Below are 27,284 nucleotides of genomic sequence, written 5' to 3' on the forward strand. Positions count from 1 at the left end.
CCAGGAGGTTCCTGGAACCTGTGGACAACTTCCTCCTGCAGGCGATAGAGGAGCCGACAAGGAGGGGTGCCATGCTCGACCTTGTGCTCACCAAAAGGGAGGGACTGGTGGGGGATGTGAAACTGAAAGACAGCCTTGGCTGCAGCGACCACGACACAGTGGAGTTCAAGATCCATGGGGCAGTGACGGAAATATGCAGCAAGCTCCCAGCCCTAGACTTTAGGAGGGCGGAATTTGGCCTCTTAAGGGACCTGATGGGCTAAGTGCTATGGGAGGCGGCCCTGGAGGGAAGAGGGGCCTAGGAAAGTTGGTCCACATTCAAGAAGCACCTCCTCCAAGCTCAGCAGAGATGCATCCTGATGAAGAACAAGTTGGGCAAAAAGGCCAGGAGGCCCGCGTGGATGAGCAAGGAGCTCCTGGACCAATTGAAAGTGAAGAGGAAAGCGGGTGGAAGCGGAGACAGGTAGCCTGGGAGGACTACAAAGAGGCTGTGCGAGTGGCCAGGGATCGGGTGAGGAAGGCTAAATCCCTTGACAGAATTGAATCTGGCCAGGGATATAAAAAGCAACAAGAAAAGCTTCTGTAGGTATGTAGGGGACAAAAGAAAGTCCAAGAAGAATGTAGGCCTCCTCCGGAAGGAAACCGGTGTCCTGGTTACCCAGGACATGCAGAAGGCTGAGGTACTCAATGACTTTTTTGACTCAGTCCTCACCGATAAGGGCTCTTGTCTCACAACACAAGCTGTGGAAGGCACAAGCAGTGACTGTGAGGATGAAGTACTTGAAAAGCAGGTTTGGGATCATCTGAGGAACTTGAAGGTGCACAAGTCCATGGGACCTGATGAGATCCATGCGCGGGTCCTGAGGGAACTGGCGGATGAAGTTGCCAAGCCACTGGCCATCGTATTTGGGAAGTCGTGGCGGTCTGGTGAGGTCCCTGATGACTGGAAGAGAGGGAACATAACCCCCATTTTTAAAAAGGGGAATAAGGAAGACCTGGGCAACTACAGGCCGGTCAGCCTCACCTCTGTGCCTGGCAAGGTCATGGAGCAGATTCTCTTGGAAACCATGCTAAGGCACATGGAGAGCAAGGAGGTGGTTGGTGACAGCCAACATGGCTTTACCAATGCCTGACCAATTTGGTGGACTTCTATGACGGGCTGACAGCATCAGTGGACAAGGGACAAGCAACGGATATAATCTACCTGGACTTGTGCAAAGCACGATATCCTTCTCTCTAAACTAGAGAGGCATGGGTTTGACAGACAGACCACTCGGTGGATAAGGAATTTGCTGGATGGCTGAACTCAGAGAGTGGTGATCAATGGCTCAATGTCCAAGTGGAGACCGGTGACCAGTGGCATCTCTCTGGAGTCCGTGTTGGGCCTGGCCCTGTTCAACATCTTTGTCGGTGACATGGACAGTGGGATAGAGTGCACCCTCAGCAAGTTTGCCGATGACACCAAGCTGTGTGGTGCCATCAGCACACTGGAAGGGTGGGATGCCATCCAGAGGGACCTTGACAGGCTGGAGAGGTGGGCCGGTGCCAACCTCATGAAGTTCAACCAGGCCAAGTGCAAGGTCCTGCACCTGGGTCATGGCAATCCCAGGCACAAATACAGGCTGGGCGGAGAATGGATTGAGAGCAGCCCTGAGGAGAAGGACTTGGGAGTGTTGGTGGATGAGAAGCTCAACATGAGCCGGCAATGCGCCCTTGCATCCCAAAGGCCAACAGCATCCTGGGCTGCATCAAGAGGAGTGTGGCCAGCAGGTGGAGGGAGGTGATTCTCCCCCTCTACTCTGCCCTGGTGAGACCCCACCTGGAGTACTGTGTCCAGTTCTGGAGCCCCCAACACAAGAAGGACATGGACCAGTTGGAGAGGGTCCAGAGGAGGACCACGGAGATGATAAGAGGGCTGGAGCACCTTTCCTATGAGGACAGGCTGAGAGAGCTGGGGCTGTTCAACCTGGAGAAGAGGAGGGTCTGGGGAGACCTTATAGCAGTCTTCCCGTACCTCAAGGGGGCCAACAGGAAAGATGGGGAGAGACTCTGCAGTAGGGCCTGTTGGGATAGGACAAGGGGTAATGGTTTTAAAATAGAGGGGGGTAGATTTAGATTGGATATTAGGAAAAAATTTTTTACAATGCAAGTTATAGAACACTGCAACAGGTTGCCCAGAGGTGGTGGATGCCCCATCCCTGGAAACGTTCAAGGCCAGGCTGGATGAGGCTCTGAGCAACCTGATCTAGTCGGGGATGTCCCTGCTCCTTGCAGGGGGGTTGGACTGGATGACCTTTGAAGGTCCCTTCCAACTCTAACCATTCTATGATTCTAACAAAAAATAACAAATGACAATTTATGACTTCTAACTTCACGTCTAGGTAACATACACTATTGTCCCTATTACTCAAGTCCTTTTGTGTTGCGCTTTCTCAGTGTGCCTGCTTCATCTGAATCACTGGCTTTTTGCTTTTTCAGTGCTGCATTTTCATTTCCTGACCCCACAGACAGGTCCTTTTGGGCTGGCTCTTCTGCTTCACTGCAGCTCTCGGAGTGGAATCCAGCATTCTCTGCTATGACAGCAGGATTGTCATCCTCATAACAACAGCAGCACTCCTCTGTGCTTTGGCTATGATGAAGGTCCCTCTGTTCCTCACTGATGCCAGTTACCTCGTCCTTTTTCTGCATTAAATCATGACCACCCCTTCTCATGGTGACATCAGATTGCAGGGGTTCATTGCACAGATCCTCCTCATCTTCCATGCCCTCCATTCTTTCTGCCAGCTCTTCTGCAGAGGGCTGGCTCAGGTCAGGATAATCTACAAGGATTGTGTCCTGTTTGCACTTGAAGCAATCGGAATTATCATAGGCAGGATACGTCTCTTCTGGATAACCTTAGGAATAAAGTAATATGCAGCTTGAAGCATTACCAGCATTTAAAAGTAGTACTAAATTCAGTGATGGATGCACAGGTTTGTTAGAATAGCTGTTTTTAGCACTGACAGTCTACGTGTCATCTATTTAATGCAATGTACACATCATAGTATTAAATATATGGCAAGAATGTGCAAAATATGGCTTCTTGGGAGATTATGAGAAAGCTCTACTTACTTTTAGGGAGCCAGGATATCAACCCTGACTTTTGGGAGTGAATAATCTGAGCTTTGTTTAAAGCTATGGGATCTAACAGACGAAAATTGCATAGCTTAGATCTTTAAATAGATTTTTTTTTTTTGTTTCGGTCTACAGATTGACTGAATCATGTTTTGAAGACATTGGCTATAAACAGCATTATTTATAAAGTTGAAAAAACAGATATAGTCAATGACTTTGCACATTTCATTTTAGAATTTGACCTAAGAAAACAGAGCTCAAGGCCACTGTTTATGCTTTATGTTTTGGATCATTTTTGAAAGCTTTTTAAGAGCAAGGAATTAAGGCTGCATTTAAAATTCTGATACTGAGCAGCTCAACTAGGATATCTTGAAAACACATTTATGTAACAAGTAAACAACAAGAAACAGAAAGGACATTAAAATTAAGAATTTTTTAAAGACAGACTTCCTGGAGTTGACTTTTATTTTTTGTAGCAAATAAAGAATGACTAGTCAAAATTAAAAACTGTAAGCTATCCAAAACATATTTATTCTGATTTCCAAGGGTTTTATTATTTGCTATGAAATCTAGCCCAGCAAAGAAAGGGAAAGATATAAACCTACAGCAACCAAGACCCAGCAGCAGATGGAGCATATGAAGCAATTATGACCATTAAAGGTATTAATATTCATATGCCACTTCTGGCAGCAGATAGTACAGTGTTTACACTAAACGAAATGCTCAATGCCTTAAAATCTATTTTCTTTCTGTTATGGTTGGGAAAACAAACCCAAAGTTTTGGGTTTGAAACTTTCGCAAAGTTTTGAACACTGACTTCTGAAAATGAAGGATAAAGTTAATAAATAATTTTGAAAGGACCTGGGACTATAAATAATCCTTATTCAAATTTTCTCATCAGGGTAATGGTAAGAAAGGCTCTTGCTTACCTTCCCAGTCCTCCATGTAAGGAGCTTCTTCAGCTTCCTTCTCAGGAGAGATGCCATCTATGAATTTTCCTTCTTTCATAACTCTAGTAATTTCTCGGAGTTGCTGAAGTAACCTTTTTTCCTGGCCTGTTGTAACATTTTGAGTCCTGCTAGAAAATATTAGACACCAGAATTCAGTCCACTATTATTTCAAACTCTAAACAGAGTTTGAACCCAACTGTTTGGCCTGTCTCAGAAGCACAGTCTGAAGAAATCCAGCTGTAGTATGATCACTATTCAACATCTGCATGTGGTCTGCACTTCAGCTCGGCATAAATGTTTATCAATTTATCCAGAAAGCCTCCAAACTTAAACAGGTAAAGGAAGGCAGATATAGCCAATGTGAGAGGAAGATGTAAGTGACACACAAGCAAGAGTTATGGTACAAAAGACAATACAGAAATTTCTGGCCTTTAAAAGAGCGTTAGGTAAGAATTAGAGGGCCATGCCTTGTTTGAAGCATTATAAGAAAATGTAATTCAGAACCTATGATACCTTTAAAACAACTTGTGGGGCTGATCAAAATCTCACACAGACATTAGTCTCAAGAGTCTAATGATCTTTAATTATGACCATTAAAGGTATTAAATTTGCAAGGTCTCATTAAGAAATAAGTCAGTTGGAGAGATAATCATGTTACTATACAGCCAACAATGCTGCCTGGCAGGGAGTAGGGGAGAAGTAGGAAGGAAGGTTTAAAAATGGAAAGAAAGTGTTACATTTAACTTTAACTTGCCCTTTAGAATCAGAGGGAGAGTGGGAGAGAACTGAAATTTTTATCTCATTAAAAGCAAACTATAATTTTGACTGGTTCTACACTGATTATTCTAGGCATTACTACTGCTTAGATAATACAATTACTTACTGTTGTAACAAAAATGCTTCCAACAGATAAGATCATGTAGTCATTACATGTTATTTTCTCTGGGAAAAAGATAGTCTCCTAAAAAACTTATGGACCAGAAATAAGTATTTGGAGGGTGGTGATATGAGCTCTACTAACTAACCCAGGACGTCAGAATAAGAAAGACATTGATTGTACTTAGGGGTTTCTGACTTGTGCTTTTTTCATCTTGAGTTTCAAGTTGTTCTTGAGCAGATGTTTGATCTCTGTGTAAGGGCCAGCTGAAGCCTCTCAGGGGACTGAGGCACTACTCTGTTTCCCTTTTGAATCTCACCATGTTTTAGGCAGACTTTATTGCCTCTAGTTACTCAGAGGGTGGCCCTCAGCACGTGCAGAATGCTGACTGTCGGTACATGGTACTTGAGGTCAGACAGATGATCTCTGGTCATCTCCAGACCATTAGATAGACAGATAATCTCCAAGATCAGACAGCTGCTCAGTGAATCTTAGTGGGAGGGAGATGTGAAGAGGGGAGCTGGAAATAGATTAACGATTTTGGATTTAGGTGATTAGTACCTTGTTTCAGATACCTGAATTCTCAGAAATTCGAAAACTTGCAATGTCTATCCTCAGTTTTTCATCTTACTAACTGTCAGGACTAGAGCAGCACTTTAATAGGTTCTTTGTGCTACTGTACTTATGTGGGAATGACAGTGATGCAATAGTTACTCCACTAAAGGCAGCATACTGGTTTAAAGCCAAAGAGATTAGCATCGTACTGGTTTGTGCGATGGTGATCAAAGTCCTGACCCTGGGCTAGATTTTGTGCACAGTGGCACATACAGTTGTCTGTAACTGTACAAATTGCTCAGGAGCAGACCCACTGGTTTCATTAGCAGCTACCCAGATTAAACTGTTTGACTGAGATCACACAGCTAAATATCACTTCTCTGTGCCTCCCCTGAGGGGCACTTTGCCCCACAGTTGATACAGTCCCAACGCTATATGGAGGTTGCACTGAGTCCCATCAACTTGCAGTGGCAGTTTGTTCCACAGAACTAGCGAAGGTTTGAGACAGCATCTTCTCAAAAGCCTGGGGTTTATGCAGATGTAGCATGTGAGATGTGAATTAACAGGCATACAAAAAGAAATGGTTTCATCAGCTAGCTGCCTTTTACAGAAGCTGTAACAGACCTGCCAAACTAATCCTCCTTTTACAGACAGAAGTGTATGTAATTTGAATATATATCACCTGCATAAAGACAGAGAGGCCTGTCTGTTTAGCACAATGGGGAGATATGCTAGCTCAGATAGTAGAATAATAGAACGCAGCTGCATCACTGTGGCATTTCATATAGAATTCCTAACATGCTGGATACTCTCATTAGAAAGCACTACTGTCTTACTGCAACACAATGTCTCTGTATTTCAGAGTATTCCTTCTCTAGATATCTTGCTTAAAAGACCAATTTTCCTGTAGAGAGGGAGAAACCAAAGCCCAAGCACTAGTTCTACTTCATTTAATGCCTCTAGGAAGACTCACTGTAGGATGTTGGCAATGTATACGGCATCTGGCTGCCTGCGTACAGGAGATTTACCAGGGTATAATGCACTTACAAATACTAAGAGAACAACAGAGGCAAAAGGCGTACAGTGTAAAGAAAAGGTCATTCTTTTTGCTCTGTGCATTTGTAGCTCCAGCACAGCTATTAGATTTTATATTGACAATGCTTATGTTTTGTGGAGTCCCAAAGTGCTCACTAATATATAAAGTCAAGGTTTCTTATTCTTACACTGAGATCAGAAGATTTCCTAAAGAGCTATCATGACTGGAGTGAAAATCCATAATCTAACATGGTATCTCAGACATGTCAACGAGAATTTTTTTTCTGTACGATCTTAAAATAGTCACTATTTAAATGCAGCTATAGCCCAAAAATGGCACCCCACAAAGTACAGCCTCTCCCCTCCCTGCCCTTCCATATCACATTTTGCTCAGCTCATGGTTAAAAGGTAAGTTTTTCCAAATGACAGCCTGGTAAACAGGATTTTTAAAACAGGTAATCAAGCTGCATTATTTCTACTTCTTATCTAGTTATTAGAAATTGAGATTTTTTTTTTCCACAAGAGAGTTGTAGTTGGTTGACCTTCTCTGGACGCCAGGTGCCCACTAAAGCTGCTCTGCTGCTCTCCTCCTCAGGTATGGGCAGGGGAGAGAAAATATAATGGAAGGCTTGTGGGTCAAAATAAGGACAGGGAATGATCACTCACCAGTTACTGTCATGGGCAAAACAGACTCAACTTGGGGAAAAATTAATTTAATTTACTACATATCAAATCAGAGTAGGATAATGAAAAATAAAACTAAATCTTAAAAACACCTTCCTCCCACCCCTCTCTTCTTCCCAGGCTTAACTTCACTCCCAATTTCTCTACCTCCTCCCCGCCAGCAGCACAGGGGGATGGGGAATGGGGGTTGCAGTCAGTTCATCACACATTGTCTCTGCCACTCCTTCCTCCTCAGAGGGAGGACTCCTCACACTCTTCCCCAGCTCCAGCATGGGGTCTTTCACATGGGAGACAGTCCTCCATTAACTGCTCCATCATGAGTCCTTCCCATGGGCTGCAGTTCTTCACAAACTGCCCCAGCATGGGTCCCTTCCATAAGGTGCAATCCTTCAGGAGCAGACTGCTCCAGCATGGGTCCCCCATGGGGTCACAAGTCCTGCCAGCAAATCTGCTCCAGTGTGGGCTCCCCTCTCCACGGGTCCACAGGCCCTGCCAGGAGCCTGCTCCAGCATGGGCTTCCCACGGTACCACAGCCTCCTTCGGGCATCTGCCTGTCCCAGTGTGGGGTCCTCCAGGGGCTGCAGGTGGATCTCTGCTCCTCCATGGGCCTCCATCGGCTGCAGGGGGACAACCTGCTTCACCATGGTCTTCACCATGGGCTGCAGGGGAATCTCAGCCAGCAGCAGCATTACTCCTCCCCCTCCTTCTTCACTGACCTTGCCATCTGCAGGGCTGTTCCTCTCACACCTTCTCACTCCTCTCTCCAGGTTTCCCCTTCTTAAATATGTTATCCCAGAGGTGCTACCACCATCACTGATGGGCTCAGCCTTGGCCAGCGGTGGGTCCATCTTGGAGCCAGCTGGCATTGGCTCTGTTGGACGTAGGGGAAGCTTCTAGCAGCTTCTCACAGAAGCCACCCCTGTAGCCCCCCTGCTACTAAAACCTTGCGACACAAGCCCAGTACAAGAGTATTGCACAATACTCTCATTGAGAAAAATATTTACAAGTATTCTTCAATTTAAAGTAAGTGGTTTCAAACCACCAAATTTTACAAACAGTGGTGAAAAAAGAGTAAGACATCTGTGAGAATGAGTAGGGAAATCTTTTGTACCCATTGTATCACTGGCCCAACATTGAAGCACTTTGCTAAAATCCTGGAAAAAAAGCAATATGCATGCTTTTAATGCAGAGAGTCCTACATAACCATCAATCAAGTCTTTATTTCTGAATCATTAAGTTCCCAGCAAGGCTCCTCATCTCTGCTGAGAGACACTGGACTATAAAGGTCTACATTTAGAAACTGGAGATACTGAGGTTCCCTTAGTGATATGATGCGATGGTAAACTGCAAAGCTGTATAATTTAAATTTATAACTTGCTGAAAAAAGAGGTGGAAAGAATACTAGATTTTCTCAGAGCTGTGAATCACTAGATCCTTAGGTACTATGTACTACCCATTTAAGTGTGTGTGTATTAGGTAACAATATCACCTTTGTCCATATCTCAGTTTAGGTTTGCTTATGTTGCTGAGGACCCACCCAGGTAGTTCTTTCTTCCTCTTGCTTTCTACATACATGGTAGGCCTTATCAAAGTATCTGTACTTGTACTTTTTGAAAGTTTTACCTTTCTGCAAGGGAATTTCTGTACTTAAGGCTGTAGCAATTCCAGCTGCTATGGTGGTTTGAAAGGAGGTCTCCTTGGTTGCTTTGGAGGTTGGTCTTCAAGCCTCATGAAAAAAAAAAAAAAAAAGCAAATCCAAGTTCCCGCCTGCCTACCTTCTAAAACACAGGGCTGGATAATACTAGCTACCCCATCTGAGAAAACCAGCTAATAGTATTGAGAGGTCTGCCAGCCTCAGAGGTGAGATTGACTGGCCTGTAGTTCCCTGGGTCTTCCTTATTTCCCTTTTTAAAAATGGGGATTACGTTTCCTCTCTTCCGGTCAGTGGGAACCTCACCGAACTGCCATCACTTCTCAGATATAATGGATTGGCAACTTTATTTGCTCCATCTAGAGGTGCTTTTACCCCCTCTTTTTAAAGAGGCTACATACAAAATTCTTTTATTAGATGCAGATTCTGATTTCCCCTGAGGCCTTTAGATCCATCTATATAAATAGTCTGGTTGAACAGAGAAGGGAATTTCTACTAAATAAAGGCTCTGAGCCAATAACACAGAGTGGAACAAATATTGGATCAGACCCTAAACCTATTTTCTCAGTAAAAAATATCCTATCCTGAGAGTCAGCACAATATCGGGCAGCTCATAAGCCCGTTTCTGGCAGCTTAAAGGTATGCGTAGAGCATTGCATTAGCTCTCCAGAACAGACATGAGTAATAGCCAAAATAGTATCCTTCTGTTTCACTAACAAAATCAGGGTAGGTTAGGGGTTCTCCCACTGGAATCTGGCCTAACACAGGCAAGTTTGGCACCTCGTCTTGCTGAGATGAATGCAGCCACAAGGGAGGGCAGGGTGCAAAGTGGGCAAAACTAGATGCTCCAAGAGAATGCGGTTTGAAGTGGAAGTGAACATAATGTGCAAGCTCAGCACAGAAATGTTCCTATAGAATGGGTTAAAACAGGCATTGATTGATCCAGACAAAGTTAACGTGCATTACAACCTGAACAGCTTTTTTTTTTCTGCTTGAAAAGTTCTCCTTAATATTAATAGTATTTTCAAACACTGCAGTTATGCATTGTCCTATGGATGTGTTGTCAGCCTCCTTATGAAAAACACACACTTTTTTCCAGTGTTGCTTACAATGTAGAATAGTTATTTCAGATTTACGGCAAATATTAATAAACATTAAAAAAATTAAAACCTGATTTTGCAACTCTTTTTTTCTTTTATATTTAGAAGAAAATGTATGGATTTACTGGCTACAGGGTGGAACTAAACTATGGAATCAGATTATTATCCAACTCTGCCCTTAAAGAAATATTTTCTAGATATTCTAACAAGTATTTACATAGATTATAACAGTACTTCTATTTAGAAAAGTAATCTGTAGCCCTGGAAAATAACATAAAACAAATGTCTCTTAGGAATCATTCAGGAAATTACTTTGGTCACATAAGACAGGTTATTTTCTATACTTTAAATGTAGTATTTTCTATAGTATTTCTATAGTATTTTCTATACTTTAAATGTGGCTACAAGTTTTCAATATAAATAATACTATTTTATAAATGTTTGTTGCTCCTTTTTTTGTAAAGTATCTCTCTGAGAAATAGTTATCAGCAGAAAATACTGCAGGTTTGGTCCTGCAATGAGATCTATAAAAAAAGATTCTTCTGTTTGCACTGGGCCCCTTCTAATCAAACGGGGCTCAGTGCAGATCCAGGGAGCTGGCAGGGTGTATCTCCTTCCAGGCTTGGCCTAAAAGTATTAGCTTACCAATTTTTACTGGAAACATTCAGACCTGCAGAAGGGGTATCACAACTGAACTAACAGATGAGTTTCATACCCAACAGCATTTTAAGCAATAGATGTTTTATTTTCTATCTATACATACCTGTCATTATCTTCCAAATAATGCATTATACAAAGGGAGAGGGTAGAGATAGTTGCTCTTCTGTTTGAGGAAAATGAAGTTGGAAAAAACTATTTATTTTAAACATAGATGCCGAAAAAAATTGCAGAACAAAAAATGTGATGTGCAAAATCAAATGTCTACAATTTTAAGTAGTAATAAAAATGCTATTTTAATATAGCCCATGTAAGAAAGTTTAATTTCTAATCAGAGTAGAATCCCTCCATAAAATGCTGTAATTGGAAACATACCTGTCACAGTTAGGTCCTACTCTGTTGATTAATTTTTCCATAGCTTCTTCTGTCTCTCTCAGTTTTTCCTGGAGTTGAGTGAGCTCAAAGCCAGCTGTAAAACAAATAAAATCCCAAGATCTGTCAGTAGAAGCTTTGAAAATATATCCCTGTCCCATTATCACAGTTAACATATGCTGTACCAAACCAAACTGGCTGTGAGGAAACTAAACCATGCAGCTTAAAAAGTTCTACCTACACAACAGAACTCCGACATAGTAGGAATGGAGAAGGCCATCCACAAACATCCTGGTTTCAGAAAGATGTCTATTCTGTAGAGAATGTCATTGCTTAACCTAACACTGATGTCATTATTTTGCATGTCTGAGACTTTAAAAATAGGAGAAGGGAAATTAGCAAAGAGAAAGGAAGTTAGTCCCTCCAAGTGACTATGTAAGTTGTTCCTACTCCAGTGACTGCTCTGCTACAGCTTGCAATGAACTCTTTAGGAATACAAATAGAGAGCTCTAGAAAAAGGCAGAGTAATTTTCATCACTATTTCTTTGGGTTATAATGACGGTAAATATTTAACTTAGTTCAAAGTTAGTTTTTCTTACAAAGCATTAGAAAAAAAAAATACAATTACTGTTGCTAATAAATTGCACAAAATTGCCAGGCACACTGCAGTACAAGTGCACTGAAAATAAATACAATCTATAGCACTGAGTACTTTCGGTATTCCTAATAAATGCATTAGTGTCAAAAGAATTACAGCTATGTTAAGAAAATCACCTTACTACTAGCACTTTCTGTAAGGCCCTAAGTACTTTTCTTTCCTATTATAATTTAGCCAGCTAAACACAACACATTTAAATGTGTCCCTCAGGGGTCCGTGCTGGGCCCGGCCCTGTTCAACATCTTTGTCGGCAACATGGACAGTGGGATAGAGGGCACCCTCAGCAAGTTTGCCGATGACACCAAGTTGTGTGGTGCCGTCGACACGCTGGAAGGGAGGGATGCCATCCAGAGGGACCTTGACAGCCTGGAGAGGTGGGCCCGTGCAAACCTCATGAAGTTCAACCAGGCCAAGTGCAAGGTCCTGCACCTGGGTCATGGCAATCCCAGGCACAAGTACAGGCTGGGCGGGGAATGGATTGAGAGCAGCCCTGAGGAGAAGGACTTGGGAGTGCTGGTGGATGAGAAGCTTAACATAAGCAGACAATGCGCCCTTGCGGCCCAGAAGGCCAACCACATCCTGGGCTGCATCAAGAGCAGTGTGGCCAGCAGGTCGAGGGAGGTGATTGTCCCCCTCTACTCTGCCCTGGTGAGACCCCACCTGGAGTACTGTGTCCAGTTCTGGAGCCCCCAGCACAAGAAGGACATGGGCCAGTTGGAGAAGGTCCAGAGGAGGGCCACGAAGATGATAAAAGGGCTGGAGCACCTCTCCTCTGAGGACAGGCTGAGAGAGTTAGGGCTGTTCAGCCTGGAGAAGAGGAGGCTCCGGGGAGACCTGATAGCGGTCTTCCAGTACCTCAAGGGGGCCTACAGGAAAGATGGGGAAAGGCTGTTTAGTAGGGCCTGTTGCAATAGGACGAGAGGTAATGGTTTTAAAATAGAGGGGGGTAGATTTAGACTAGAAATTAGGAAAAAAAATTTTACAATGCAAGTTATAGAACACTGGAACAGGTTGCCCAGAAAGGTGGTGGAGGCCCCATCTCTGGAAACGTTCAAGGCCAGGCTGGATGAGGCTCTGAGCAACCTGACCTAGTCAGGGATGTCCCTGCTCCTTGCAGGGGGGTTGGACTAGATGACCTTTGAAGGTCCCTTCCAACCCTAACCATTCTATGATTCTATGATTCTAAATATTGTTACAGCAATTACTCATCCAATATTCAATAGTAAGCTTATTAATTTATCTAATAAATGTCTACAAATAATTGAATCTATCCCACTCATGTTTAGATAAAATCACAATAGCATTTCAGAACACTGTTTGCTTTCTCATAAAAACTTTAAGCTTTGCAAAAAAGGATGGGAAAAAGTAGGTGTCCTGGTTCTGGCCAGGATAAAGTTAATATTTACCTGAGCTGGGTGGAGGACTGAAGCTGGTAGCCCCTATGGCTGGGATAGTTAACTAATTAGCTAACAGCTGGGGTTAATTTACCCAAATTAGCCAAAGGGCTATTCCATCCCATCTGACATCATGCTCAGTATATAAGTGAGGAGGGTGCTGAAGGGAGGCCCTCCTAGTTGGAAGAGACTGGATGTAGAGATCTGTTGTGAGCTATTATACTGTATTTGTGTTCCATCACTCTATTGTTTTCTTCTGTCATTACTGTTAAATTTACTTTTTGTTCAATCTCAACCTGCGTGTTTGGTTTTTTTTTTTTTCCTGGTTTTCTTTTGTTTGTCAAATCTCCTCCTATTCTCTCGGAGAGTGGGGGGGGAGTGAGAGAGAGACTGCGTAGTCTGGTCCCCGTTGGGGGTTGGGGCTGAACTACGACAGTAGGGAAGTGCCTGGTGATGGCTAAGAATTCACAAATTAAAAAAAAAACAAAGCTAGCTTTTAATAATATCTTTATATAATATTACTATAATATTATGGATTATAGAATAATTACAGATGGACATCCTATTATCCATTTTTAATCATTAGCTACATAGCTTTTCAGAAAATCCATACAGTTAATTCAGTGAATCTGATGAAAAGCCATTGCTTCCAGGGGGGGCTTGGGATCAGGCTACTATCACAGAGTCTCATCAGCTGAATGAGATTAGAAAGTGATGGTGCAGTAATTCACTTTAACTCTCGCTCATCCCAACACAGAAGCTTCTGGATTGTTCTTTACTTGGGGGAACAGCAGCTTTACGGTGTGCTCAGAACTAAAAAACTCAGTGGGACAGTGGCTCTACAGAGTCAACAGCTACACAGATACAACTCAGATGTCATACTCACTGATTTTTCTCTTCATGTTCCCAGGTGCAGCAGTAGGGCACTTCCGCTCTCCCGCAGTAGTTTTTCCCTTGGAAGCCAGCTGATGAGTGAAAAAAAGATGACCCTTCTATGAATTACAGCAATAGTAATATATAAGCCTCAAAGGCAACAGAAAAAAAAAAGGATAGAAAACTAAAATGATGTCAGAAAGGAACCACTGAAAAGCATTGCCAGCAGCAAAACCAGACAACCGTAAAAGATGCCTGGGAGATCTTGTCAGTGGAAAACTCCTAAAAGACACTTGGAAAAAATTATATTGTTAAGCAGAGTGAAAGCATAACTCATAAAAAAATAACTTTTTCATTTCACAATATTTATATGTTCCAGCCTGATCCTGTAATTCTTCTGCATATTGGGGGGGGGGAACCCAGTGCATTGGGCAATTATTGTGAAGGGCAGGTTCTGAAGGAATATGTGACTCCACTTGTCCTTCTTGCAAAGCTTTCTGCCATTATTCCTTACCAACTTTGTTTCTGCAGCAAAGATATGGGCTGGCTCTACACAGAAACTGTAGGCTATCTATTTCTTTTGTCTTCCCTGCGTTTGATCAGCTTACCCAATTTACCTTGGTTTTGCCTCTCTGTCCACAGCAGGCTCAACTGTTTGGACACTGCTCAGTCTGGATTCAGCCCCAATTCAAAGGAAAGAATATTTCCAAAAGTCTACTTCTCCCTCCTCCCACACAGCTGACTATCATCACCTACATGCAAGTCACATCTATGTAAGAAAAAGTGATGAGAAGTTCAAATCAAGTGTGAAACACTTCAGAATTTGGGCTGTGATTTTTTAAACTAGCTTTCAACCAGTACCTCAGCTGGGGTAGTTCCAGTGTGGTCAATACAAACTTACAAACTCCCATTCTCCAACAAGGTGGTGCTTTTGTTCCAGAAGGTATACAATAATTCTACTCCCTGTTAGCGGTCAGAGGCTAATACAGGATCACAGCAACTCATCCCTGCATTCTTAGCTCCAGTCTTTGCAACAGCAAAAACCACAGGATACACCAATCTTTCAACTACCAATCAAAAGTCCAGCATAAGCATTTTTTTTTGAGCAAGGCTGAAATGGAACCAGGTACAGAAATGGGACTATCGTTTCAGTCTTGAGGTTTTCTTAGTTGTTATTTCCTTGACTTTTCAATTTATATTAGTGTTTCTTACCTTAAATAAAATGTACATGATATATAAGAAGATGCCAAATCCATATATAGGGATAATCTGCCCCACGAGACCTCTCCCGGTTCCACCAGTGCTTCCACCACTACCTCCACCTGCCTTGGCTTTGGCAATTGCTTCAGCAAGGTGAGACCTTGGAAAAAGAGGGGCAGCTCGGCTGTCGGGAGTGGTCTGGTAATGCATCCTCAGTGGAAAGCGACCAAGCTTCCCTGAAAAAAACCAAACAATTATTTTTCTTTTATTACTTTTCACTCTTTTACACCAGCCTAAAACTGCACCAGGTGTGGCTGACCTATTTTCTGCACTTGGAAATGAACTGCCATTTGATGAATAAAGTAACTTGTTGGACTGTAAGTAGTAAGTCTGTAAACTCAATCCTCAGTCATCCTCAATGCAGTGCTAGAAGTTAGGTATGCACAATTACTCTCTTTAAGAAGAGAAAAATTATCAAAACATGGAGTTTAACAGCTATATACTTGCCCAAAGACCCTATGAATCAACATCTCTAACAGGATGAAAACCTGAACTCTTACTTCTGGTTCTCTGCTCAAAAAAAAAACCCCAATAACATATTGGTTTTCTGCTGTGAGCCTGATCTTGCAATATTATGCAAAGGTATGCTAATATATAAACCACTACCCATCTAGCATCCTGACACACAGTGTAAATTTTTGACTATTGCCATAAGAAGTAGCATTTTACCTAACAAGTAATAAAAGATTTAAAAAAAGTGGTGGAACCTCAAACTGTTCTCAAATTGTGTTAGGTAAAGCAATGTAAGAGAGGAGATTGAATATAGCTTGGGACATATGGTCTTCAGCATTTTAGAGGGAAAAAATGGTTTCTAGCCTTGAGAGAGGCAGAGAGAATTTAAAACAAGAGAGGAGAGTGAGCATAAAATGTAAGCATGGATACTAGAGTAAGACTGCAGAGAGACAGAAATGGTACTGTGGACAACTTCATTCAACTGAAAGGCAACAGAATCTCAATAAATCTAAGCTCATGAAGTTATTATATTATCTTGCTGGCATCAATTAATTAATTTTGCCAAGAAATTTACTATTTTAGTCCTCCATGTACTTGACATTCTACTTTCTATCTCCATACCCAGCCTGGACTTGCCCCTGCACCGCCTTCCACCATTTGGGATTGATCTGAATTACTCAGCTACTCCGCCACCGAGTCTGGCGTTGGGAGGCATTGGATGGAAGTACCAGAGCCGGGGACTGCCAGGCCGGGCTGCAGCCCTCTCTGGCACACTCAGCAGGAAAGCCAGGCAGCCTGGACAACTGGTCAATGGCGCTGGAGTAGGCTGCATGTATTTGCATAAAGAAAATGAAAAATAGGACTGAAATAGCACTGAAAATAACTAACTTTACTTCTGTAAGTCCCCAGCTGCAAATATATTTATGAGAGGCAAGAGAAGAGAAAATTAGGTTAAATTAACATTGGCTCTTGCTAGGAAACCATCATAGTCATATAAATTCCTGAGCACAGAAAATTACAGCAAATACGTATTAGGAAGTTATATCAATAATTTGTGAAGTTCTATTATTAAAACCACATTTTTCTTTTAGGTGATGGCATACATTCTTTGAGTGCTGTAGGCTTTACTGAAGCTGTCCAGGTATACCACCACTGACCAAAATCACTCTCAGATTAGGTCAGGCTTAACTTTGTGGAAGCTATTAGCCTGCACTTTAATTTTAGTGAATTATTCCAAGTCTGTGATGGAAAGCATAGCATCTTATTTACAAGAAAGTCCCATTGCTCGAGCAGAAATACCTTGTAGCAGTAGGCGCTGCAGAAACAAGTGTGATGTCATGTAGAGAGCAGTATCACTGAGGTAGGGATGGAAGAGTAGGGTAGATAAACCTTTGTCAAATAACTTATACTCCTGCAAAATTATTTATTAAAAAAAAAAGAAATACAGAAAGAAGCAAATAATTGACAAAGGTGAAACTGTATTTAAAGAGAATAGTTTTTTAAATTATCCACAAGGCCTTGTTTGTGCTTTACAAGATTCAATTCAATTAAAGATAATCAGGCCAAGGGGACAAACACTAGTCATTTCATCACCAAAATAATTTAAAGATGAAATTCACGGCTTCTAGTTCTAAATATTCCCTGGTGATTTTTAAACTTTTATAATTATTTCCTTATTAAAAAAAAATATTATTTTCCATAGCTTTTTATTGTGAAGAACCCATGCAAATTATAGAGGAAATCGATAGAACAGGCAACTTAAAAGCACCATATGCAAAAAGCTGCCAAATGCACAGTATATAGATGGAAATGCACAGTGATTTGGATGCCACTGTCAATCAAACAACATACTTTATGCTATTAAAAAACCCAACACCCTAGCACACCAGTAGGTGATATGACTGGATTCCACATTTCCAGGGATGAAACAAACCACTTTCAAATGGAGACAACTACATACTCTCCATGAATAAAATCAAGTGATGCTTCTATGTGAGCAGAAGGCATGTAGCAGGTCATTGTTTGCTGCATCATCCAGTTGCTGTGAGTATTTCAACAGGACATTTTCCATGCTGCGAGAAGGGAAGAACACTAACCTCCATTTAGCTTTGAAGGGTGCCACAGTGCTGCTCTCCTTTGGAAAGATTTCTCAACTCCACTGGGACAGCCTGAGAGCTTCATGCAGACTCCGCACTAACTCCACCAGATACACACTACCTGGCTTTGCGATCTTTTTACTTAAGGTTTACCCAACATATTTAATAATTTGTCATGTAATGCTTTAAATAAACTTTGCAAACCAGCTACAGGGCAAGCAGAGCATGTTTTGTCTAATCCTGTCCCTTCAATAGCTTTAAGTCCAGAAATGAAATTATGCCCCAGCTAATGTTTGTGTTGTTTAAGAGACTGTAGGTTTCTGAATGTAGATGAATCCTTAATAGCAGTTTCACATTAGAATTACTGTGGTTTTTTTAATCTTTTAACAATATTTACACTCAACTGGAAAAAGCAAATATTAAAAAGTATATTTACAGCACACTTACTACAACAGCCAACCAGTTGATAATATTCAGACCATCCAAGTGTCTTTTTTCCAAGGACACTGTTACATGTCCTACCTGATGGAGTTTAGGAATTGCTATTGAGTCCAACTTGACCATTTATAAACTTATTTAGACTTAAGTTATTGTACGATTCAGCAACTCTTGGTCTAGATAATGTCTTTCTGCAACATCTGACCAGCTGTAAAATGCTGGGATACATATATACATACATGTATAATAACAAAATAGTTTGACATACAGGAAAAAGTACATATGGGCTGTTGCTACATTAAGATTGCACTCCATTCATCAGGAAATTTATGATGCATGACTTCATTTATAAAACGTGCAATTCTTCAGACCCTCAACCCCAGTAGGAGGGTTAGAGATGGGAAATGGCAGCCTGGGAAGTGCATGTAACTTGTCCAAGCTGACATTAAAGCAAAGGATGCTGCTCTCATTGCTCCTCAAATCTCAACCAAGCTGTTCCTTAGGAGGACAGCACCTAAAGTTCTGCTCATGCTCTGCAGAAGGCGCTCTGCCTTTTTTCTTCATTTCTACCGCCAAACCATGGTGCCACTAGTTTGGTTTGGAAATGCTAAGATTAAGTGTGTTTCTTCCAAGTAAGACATTTACTATTCCTTACTCTGCATGCAAAAGCAAACAAACAAAAAAAAACATAAACCAAGAACAAAGCAGCAAGATGTTTTGCAAAAGCTTTAACTGAAAAAGCGTGGCAGTGGGATACAGAACTATCCTCCTGTCTCAGCAATGCAAATTCCAATCCTCAAACCTATCTTCAAACTCTACTCTGACTCCCATGTCTACAGACACTTAGATAAAATTTTACCATTTTCTAGCAAAACATTCACCATGGTGAATGAAGAAAGAAAAGCACTGCTTTTTCAGACAGTCACAGGGATCAGAAATGTGAGAATCAGAACTTAGAATTTTGTACATTTTTATCCCCTGCCCAGTTTGACTTAATATTTAAAGAAGATGCATTGCGCTAAGCAAAGCTTTTGCTAAGTACGTGTTCTGGTTTTGTTAGTCGGGGGGGCCTAAGGTGATAGCTTCTGTAGGACACTGCTAGAAGTTGCTCCCCTTTGTTCAGTGGACTCGGCCGGGCCTAGGGCGGACCCGCTGCTGGCCAAGGCTGAGCTGATTGGTAGCAGAATGTCCCATGATAACGCCTCTGCGATAACGTATTTAAGAAGGGGAAAACAGGAAAAAAAAAAAAGGAAGATGTGAAGCAGCTGAGCGGGGGGCAGAGAGGGGGAGGCGCGGGCCTCATGGGCCTTGCAGGCCTCACCCTCTGGCCTCCCGCTGGGCAGCCGACTGGGCCCAACTCGGCCCGGCCTGGCTGCAAGAAGTGGAGAGGAGATGAGAAGTGAACAAGATGTAAAAAGGATCCTGAGAGACGTCTGCCAGCCTGTTGTGAGGAATGGCTGCAGACGCCAAGGTCAGTTCAGAAGGAGTGGGAGGAGTAATACGGCTCCTGGCCAAGATTCCTCTGCAACTCGTGGTGAAGACCATGGTGGAGCAGGTTGTACCCCTGCAGCCCATGGAGGTCCACGGAGGAGCAGAGATCCACCTGCAGCCCGTGGAGGACCCCACGCCAGAGCAGGTGGAGGCCTGAAGGAGGCTGTGGCCCGTGGAGGGCCCACTGGGGCAGCTGTTCTAGAGGGACTGCACCCGTGGAAGAAATGACCCACGCCGGAGCAGTTTCATGAAGGACTGTGGCCCGTGGGAGGGACCCCACGCTGGAGCAGAGGAAGAATGCGAGGAGTTCTTCCCCCGACGATGATACAGCGGCGTAAAACAACACGTGATGAACTGACCGCGACCCCCATTCCCTTTTCCCCACCCTGTGCCGCTCGGGAGGGGAAGGTAGTAGAGATAATGTTAAGCTTGGGAAGAGGGAGGGGTGGGGGGAGGTTATCTTGTTCCCTGTCTCATTCTCCTGCTAATTTTAGAAATAAATGAATAGTTTTCCCCAAGTCGAGTCTGTTTTGCCCGTGACGGTAACTTTAAGGATTTCTCCCTGTCCTTATCTCAAACCTCGAGCCGTTTTCCTTATATTTTCTCTCCCTGTTCTCTCAGAAGGTGGGGGGAGTGAGAGAGAGACTGCGTAGTCTGCTCCGATCGGGGCTGAACTACGACAGTACGATATGCAAGACCTCCCTCTTGGCTAGATGCAAAGAGCACTCATACGAAAGCCTTTGTCTCAGGACACTTGAATCAATCTTTAGCCCCTCTCAGCAGTGTATTTTTATAAAACAATTATTTTCTCTCTCCCTCTGTCCAATTAGGTGAATTGGCCAAAGGGTTCAAAGGGCTGCAAATGGGAACACACAGAAAGACACACAGACTCCATGATAAAGTAATTTAATCTTCTTTAGACTGAAAGTGTCCTCCTAGGTTTTCTTGCACAGCTTCCATGTTGAGTATTATAGCTTAGAATAATCTATAAAGAAACTGTTTTCTTTACATTTAATCTAAATTCTCTTTCAAGCCACTATATAATTTCTGCTGCTATTATTTAACGCCTTCTAATTTCCCCAACACCTCTGCCCACAGAAAGACCAAGTAATTAATCCTTTTTAGAAAACTACAAGTTCACGACTGGTTCATAGTTGAGGCCATTCTCTATTTCAGTATTACACACTACCACAAGACCAGTGTTTTAGATTTTTTACATGTGCAGTCATTTATATTTTTTCCCTTCTAATCTTTTTATAAATACTTCTGATTCTGACAGTGTAATATCAAGATTAACTGTACAAACAGTACGCATTCATTTTGTTCTTGCTCTTTTACTGACATTTACAAAATAGCTCTAGCTATGTTCCCAACAACACAACTTTAGAAACCTACCCAAAAAAGGCTAGAAGGAATTACAGTCTTGAAATCCTTACTTTAAGACACCACATGGATGTTTTTAATGGACACAGTCAAATATTTGAACATTTATTAAATATTGCAGGTGAAGATTAAAAAGGAAAATGCAAAAACTACCCAAAATTGAAACATCTTTATTTTCTTAAGTAAGGACACCTGCAGGCAACTGATGTGTGCATTGCACAAACCCAAGGTGGGCAGAGGCATTACCTGAACAGTCATATATTTTTCTTGTAAAGCTGATGCTACTTTATTATATATAAGAACACAGAGAGACTATACACCTATTGTCATGAAGCTGTAAGGTTCTTCTTAAACTACCAACTTAGATAGTCACTTTACAAAATGCGTGGCATATATTTACGAACACTAGACTTAAAAGTACTTTTTAAACTGCTAGTAGCTCTTTTTTTTCCTCTTTTCCAAAATAATTAATAAAAAATTCTTATGCCTGTCCATGAAGTAAACTAGAAATGTGATAGTCACAGTAAGTTCTTCAAGTAAGTTATTTCATATACATTAAACTATTACTGTGAGAAAGAACAACTTTCCTGTCTGAAAGATAATATTAACTTCTATAGTACTATATTCACCATTTGCCTAAGAGAGATCTCTGAAAATGGTTTTATTAGAGAAAAAGCCATTGCCATGCTTAAAGTCTGTTTTGATAAAAAGCCTTCTAGTAACACTGAGTTCTAACAAATGGTAGTAAACTTCAAACTTATTGAGAGGCATTTTGCCCCCAAGACTACAATAAGTACTTTACTAACTTCAAGAATTACATTATTACTTCGAGTCCCTGCAAATTCCGTCAAGTAACTGCAGTTATCAGTTCACTGAAGAGGACAACTAATGACAGATATGAACTGAAATGTTCAATCAAGATTTATTTCTCCAATAAAAAAATAACTTCAGGTGAAATAAAGTTTGGTTTACAGAGAAGGTGTAATGAAGTCCTTGCTAATAAATTGAAAATATTGACTATAAATTCTCATCTGAAATGGATCAGTTGAGGTGAGGGTGCTGGGGTGCAACAGAGGAGCATGCTGAATGCTCACTCTGCACCAGGCAGACATTAACTCATGCTGTACCGTGTTCTCCCACAGGATGATGGAAAGAGTATTTATACTACATACTGGTGATGAAAAGAGTATTTGTTGCCTATTTTAAGCATTTTACTGTGGCTGTGACAGATCAGTTTATGACAGGACTGCTTAAAGCAGGCTGTGCTAGAACAGCTATGAACATCATTCATCAGACAGATGTCACTGAAAATAATTTGGATACAAGTTTTTTGTTGGTTTTCTTTTTTAAAGCTAATTTTTCTGTCAGATCAATTCAATTCAGTCCATCCTGCAGCCAACGAAACACCAGAACATTAACTGAAAACTACCTATGACTGCACTGCTGTGGGAAAACGGTTTGTCAAACTACATCACCTGATATCACTCCAGGATCAGAGTTGGGAGCTGCACAGGGGCAGAAGTTAACAGAGAGACAGGCACCACCTCCCAGAGCATCTGCTCCCGTCCCTGCTTCAGGCAGGTGACTCCACAGTCCTCCTGCGCTGCCTGCTAGGCCTTTGCAGGGCCCAGGATCATGCCCTCACAGTACTGCTCTTGATGTGCTATCCAAAAAATCAGCTACCATTCAGGTTTTCAATGAGAGATTACAGAATGAGACTATAAACTTGTAGATCTACAGTGCTGATGAACCTATATTCAAGTTCTTAAAAGACCAAGGATACACACAGCAACCATGGAAGGGCAGCCGCAGTATAGGAGTCATATACTTTAGTTCAACATAACATCTTTTCAGCAGTCACTTCAGCCTGAATGTCCTTTAAAAACCCTGGGCAAACGAAATCAGTGTCACTTAAGTGTTTGGTCAGGTAAGAACAAGGCTGTTAAAAGCGTGCAGAAGATAAAGCTATTGGAGTCCCTGTGGGACAGCACTCACCACAACCTAGAGGTTCTCTCTGCTTCCATCAGCCTTACCTCTGGCTTGCAGGCAGCCCTAGACAAAACTCTTTCTCTGCCAATACTACGAGCTATGATACTAGCTACTTTTATGAACTGTCTTGGGAAGAGAAATCTACAGTAAAAGGCAATTGGCATAAAAAGAATGGGAGATGCCTATATGAACTCATTCCTCTAGAACTTAAGAAGGGACATGCAGACTAGGAGGGCAAGCAAGGACACAGCTCAAGGGATTGCACGGACAGGATCTGAGTCTAAATGAGTCATCATGTGGCACATTTATTAAGAGAATCTGGTGCATGAAAGCAAAGTTTATAATACTGCAGTAGGAAACTAAACAATGAAGATGATTCCAATGAACTTTTATTTCACATGCAACAACAAAAGCATTCCATACAGAAAATAACAAAATAATGAAGCTTTTAAATAAAAAGTGATATATCATAATGAAAAAAATATGTGGTATGAGTATGCCTCTTTTCAGTAGTAGCTTTGGTACCCCACTTACACAAAACAAATAAAATTAAATTTGGAAGACCTTAAACTGTCTTTTTCGAAGGGAAAAGAAAAAGGTAAATCATAGTGAGAACAGTAAATTCAACCTTTGACACTCCACATGTCTTTTAGGCGAGCAGATGAGCGAGTGACACGGTTAACACTTATTGGAAGGATCAACTACGCTACGTTTCCATACCAGGCAGCAGAGCACCTTCCAGATGTGCCGTGCAGCCAAGGCCCGCTCACACACCGCATCCCCGGGGCAAAGAGCCCACGGGCCAGGCCCAGCGCGGCACTGCGGCCCAACGCCTAGCGCGCCGGCACCGACACCCCGCCCCGCCCCAGGCTCTCCGTTGAGCCACTCCCCGCATTTTACGCTGGGCCCCCAAGCAGCAGCCGGAACACAGACTCCGGCGTACCAGGGCGGGGGAGGGTAGGTGCCGGCGGCGGAGAGCGATCCGCCCTCACCCCAGCGGAGCCGGCGGGGCCAGCAGCGGCCTCTTACCCTCGGGCGGCGCGGGCGCTACGAGCGGCGCAGCCCCGGGGTCCTGCCTCCCGCCGCCCCGAGACAAGAAGGTCCGCGGCACGAGGAGGAAGACGCAGAGCACCAGGCAGGAGACCACGGCCACCCTGCAGCACGTCGAGTAGGCCATGGCGGCCCGCGCGCCCCAGCCGTTTTGGGGCCGTTACCGGACCCTTCTTCTCTGCGCAGGCGCCAGCAGCGCGCGCGCAATACGGCGTGCGCCGGAGGGAGGGGCGAAACGGCCTCGCTGCCCGTCGGGCGGTGTGGGTGCGGCCTGGTCCGGTGTGCGGGGAAAGTGTTGGGGAGTGGAAGCCCTGGTCCCGCTTTGGGTTGGGTCCTTGTGCAAACGTCCCTGAACCTCAAGGACGCAGGCCAGGGCAGGAGGGGGTATTTGGATCCCCTTGTCCTAATCCCACCATAAGTGTTTTCCAGAGCCTCTGTCGTCCTTTGACTGTAGCACTGGAAATTTACTGGAGGAAAAGAAACTAAATAATCTATGCTGTGCTGTTTTTCCTCCCCGATGATGGGTTTTAGTGGTGTCACTCCTGGTCTCTGCTGGTGGCAGTGATGGCAGGACGGTGCAGATGGGCCCTCAGTGCTGAAAGCTGTGCGGTATCCTGCCATGCTGCGAGCTGATTTTCGTAGTGGCAGCATGGTTACCAGTGCTCTCCCCTACCTGGGAAGGGGCCAGGGCCTTACCTGTGGTAGGACTGCTGTTGTGAGGGCAGTCAGACTTGCAGGGGCAGGAAAGCATCTTGGCTAAAAGGGCATGGCTCATCTAGGTTCTCCATATGAAATTGTTTCCTCCCTTTTGAGCACATGGGACAGATGTAGAAAAGGGCCGGCCATATTTAAAATTGACTAAATTTAATGCAATTATCTTAAGAAATTTAAAAATTTTAAATGTGTGTGTATTTCCAAAAGCGAGCTTGAAATTTGCATATTGTCAGTGCATTTGTTTAGGTTGCTGCCATGCAAAGTCATTCTGAAACCACCTTCCTACTATACTAACAATAAAAGATTGAAGAGGGAAGTTCATTGTTTATACTCATTCATTTTCACTGACTTAAGCAAATTCTGCCAGTCATGTCAAATTAAATTATATGGTTTTGTATTTCCATTATATTTATATTACACTGTATTGCTGTAGTTGAATTAGACTGTTTTCCATGCGGTCTGGGCTGTGACTTACTGAATTTAACTCACTTTATGCTACAGCTACGCTACTGAGCTGAGAGTAGAGTTGCTTTGACTAACACTGCAGACCACTACAGCAGCAGAATACCACAGAATCTTAAATTACTACAAAGGAGATATCCACTGACTGAAGAGCTGGAACTGGGCAGATGGTTCCAGAAATCATTCTTACTGAGCACCTCAGCCCTTGGGAAACAGCAGCCCTTTGCCAGGTCCCTCCAACAATTGCTGGACTAACCTGGCTGGGTTGTCTCCTTCTACAGCTCCTTCATCCACCACTCATTCACCAGTTCTCAGGCACCTCCCAGTAGGACTTCTGGGACTCCCTGCTCTGATCCTGGAAATAAGAATTGTGGGAACTGTCAGTTCGGTGTCTGTGCCTCTTTCCTAAACTTGCCAGCAGCTTTTGATGCCTGCAGTTGCAAAGGTGGCAGGTAGGGGCATCAAAAGGAGCATGACCCTGATCAGAAAAGTGTAATTGGTTCACTAACAAGTCACTCAATCTGTCATGCAAAATATATTGTTGTTCTCTGGCAATGATGTACTACCATGAGCAGCAGCTTTGGTCTCTTCATTGAGGAGAAAAAGCTTTCTACAATAATACAATGGTGAGATTCTGCAGTTGCTTAGGAAAGTCATCTTCAGCATCTGATGATGCTGAAGTTACCCAAAGCATTGGTCCTTAAGCCAAAAGCAAAACAACCTTCCATGACCCCAGGGAGAACACCACTGGCCTGGGACAGCATTTCTGGGCATCGCTTCTCTTTCCATTGTAACTCTTGGGATGTGCAGGATGGACAAACAGCAACTGGGAGAGCAGCACCACCACCTGAGCCTTCCAGGCCTTACCTGCAACTGTCAAAGGGTGATTTCACCATTATAAGTGCCCTGGGTGTTGTCAAGGCAGTCAATCAACATGCTGATATTTGCTTGATTCCTTCATGACTAGGTTTGGATGAAGCCAGGTTGCCTTTCCACTCTTACCTTATCCTGAGAAGGTAACTGGAAGAAATAAATAAATGCTTATGGCAGTTTTCTCAGTATTTTTACCCACACCATTCAATGCCAGGGAGGAATAGAGAGATCGATGCTCTACAACTAGAATTTTACGTGGAATCACTGGCTTTCTGATCCCCGCATGGCACTTGGTTTACAGCCACTCAAGAAGCCTACAGAACCTCAAAGCCAAAGCAAGGAATTTAATAGTAAGATTATATGTAGAGACTATATAGGTGTAATAAATCTTTGTGAAGACTTCAATCATCAAGAGCTATGTTTAAAAAAAAAAGGAGGACTTGATAAAAACTATTTTTCTTTTACAGCCAAATACAGAACTCCTACAGGGGAAAGCCTGGGGTACAATTCTTGGGCTTCACAAAAGGGACAGGTCACAGGCAAAATTGTTCTGATTCAGCTTGCTGTAGAACCCGTTTCTAATTGTACAAAACAACCGTGAAAACAGCATCCTAACAAAGAAGATAAAGAGGATGTTTTAGATTATTTTACCTTCTGGAAAGGGAAAATATAAATATACTCTGATCTGAATATGTGTTTTTCAGACCACAGTCTGAGTACCATAAATGCACTAATTGCTCACATGGACCTCAAAAAGTTCACCCTTATGAAGAGGATATTCACTGTATTTAGATTGCTTTAACCTGTTTTTGCCATCATGTAGAAAGAGGTGTTTTCACAGAATGATGTCCTCATAATTGCTAATATCCATAAATATCTTGTTTGATTTATGTTTCTGAACTGATAAAAGTACAGCCTTTATAGTATTCAGAAACAATACTTACATAGCAAAATGCCTTCCAGGTAGATAATAGATAGTCAGCAGGTATCGATAGCAATATCCAATAAATGATCTATTTTGAGTTTTTGGAAAAGAACATTACAAATTAATTTCATTTTTTTCTTATTTATTTAACCCTGATATTCTCCCACTTACCTGCCTCTCTGCTATCCTGTGCTTACCAGCTTTCCCAGTTTCTCCTTATCATGCAACAA

The 27,284-nt window shown here is 42.6% G+C and overlaps 1 protein-coding gene across 2 annotated transcripts; it reads right to left on the reverse strand.

Moving 5' to 3' along the window:
* Window positions 1-1,918: 1,918 nt before the first annotated feature.
* Window positions 1,919-25,066, reverse strand: RIC3 (RIC3 acetylcholine receptor chaperone). 2 transcript variants are annotated; one of them, XM_086747955.1, is made up of 6 exons: window positions 24,060-25,066; window positions 15,133-15,356; window positions 13,934-14,012; window positions 10,999-11,092; window positions 4,044-4,189; window positions 1,919-2,894 (listed from the first exon to the last, which is right to left on the reverse strand). In XM_086747955.1, the coding sequence occupies exons 1-6, from the start codon at window positions 24,205-24,207 to the stop codon at window positions 2,404-2,406; spliced, it is 1,182 nt and encodes a 393-aa protein (XP_086604081.1). In that variant the 5' UTR covers window positions 24,208-25,066; the 3' UTR covers window positions 1,919-2,403. The 2 variants fall into 2 exon arrangements, with proteins under 2 accessions (XP_086604081.1, XP_086604080.1); XM_086747954.1 differs by having other exon boundaries at window positions 1,920-2,894; window positions 4,044-4,192.
* Window positions 25,067-27,284: the final 2,218 nt, after the last annotated feature.

The sequence above is a fragment of the Chlamydotis macqueenii genome, chromosome 5 (genome assembly GCF_036417535.1).
Source record: "Chlamydotis macqueenii isolate bChlMac1 chromosome 5, bChlMac1.mat, whole genome shotgun sequence".
Lineage (NCBI taxonomy): Eukaryota > Metazoa > Chordata > Aves > Otidiformes > Otididae > Chlamydotis > Chlamydotis macqueenii.

Bases quoted from the DNA above. Each gene is read 5' to 3' on its own strand.
- RIC3 (XM_086747954.1), bottom strand. From the start codon at position 24,207: ATGGCCTACTCGACGTGCTGCAGGGTGGCCGTGGTCTCCTGCCTGGTG. The intron at 14,013-15,132 runs GTAAGAAACACT...TTCACTCATCAG, and splicing joins TCATGTACATTTTATTTAAG to CTGGCTTCCAAGGGAAAAAC. The intron at 11,093-13,933 runs GTGAGTATGACA...TTTGTTTTACAG, and splicing joins GAACATGAAGAGAAAAATCA to CTGGCTTTGAGCTCACTCAA.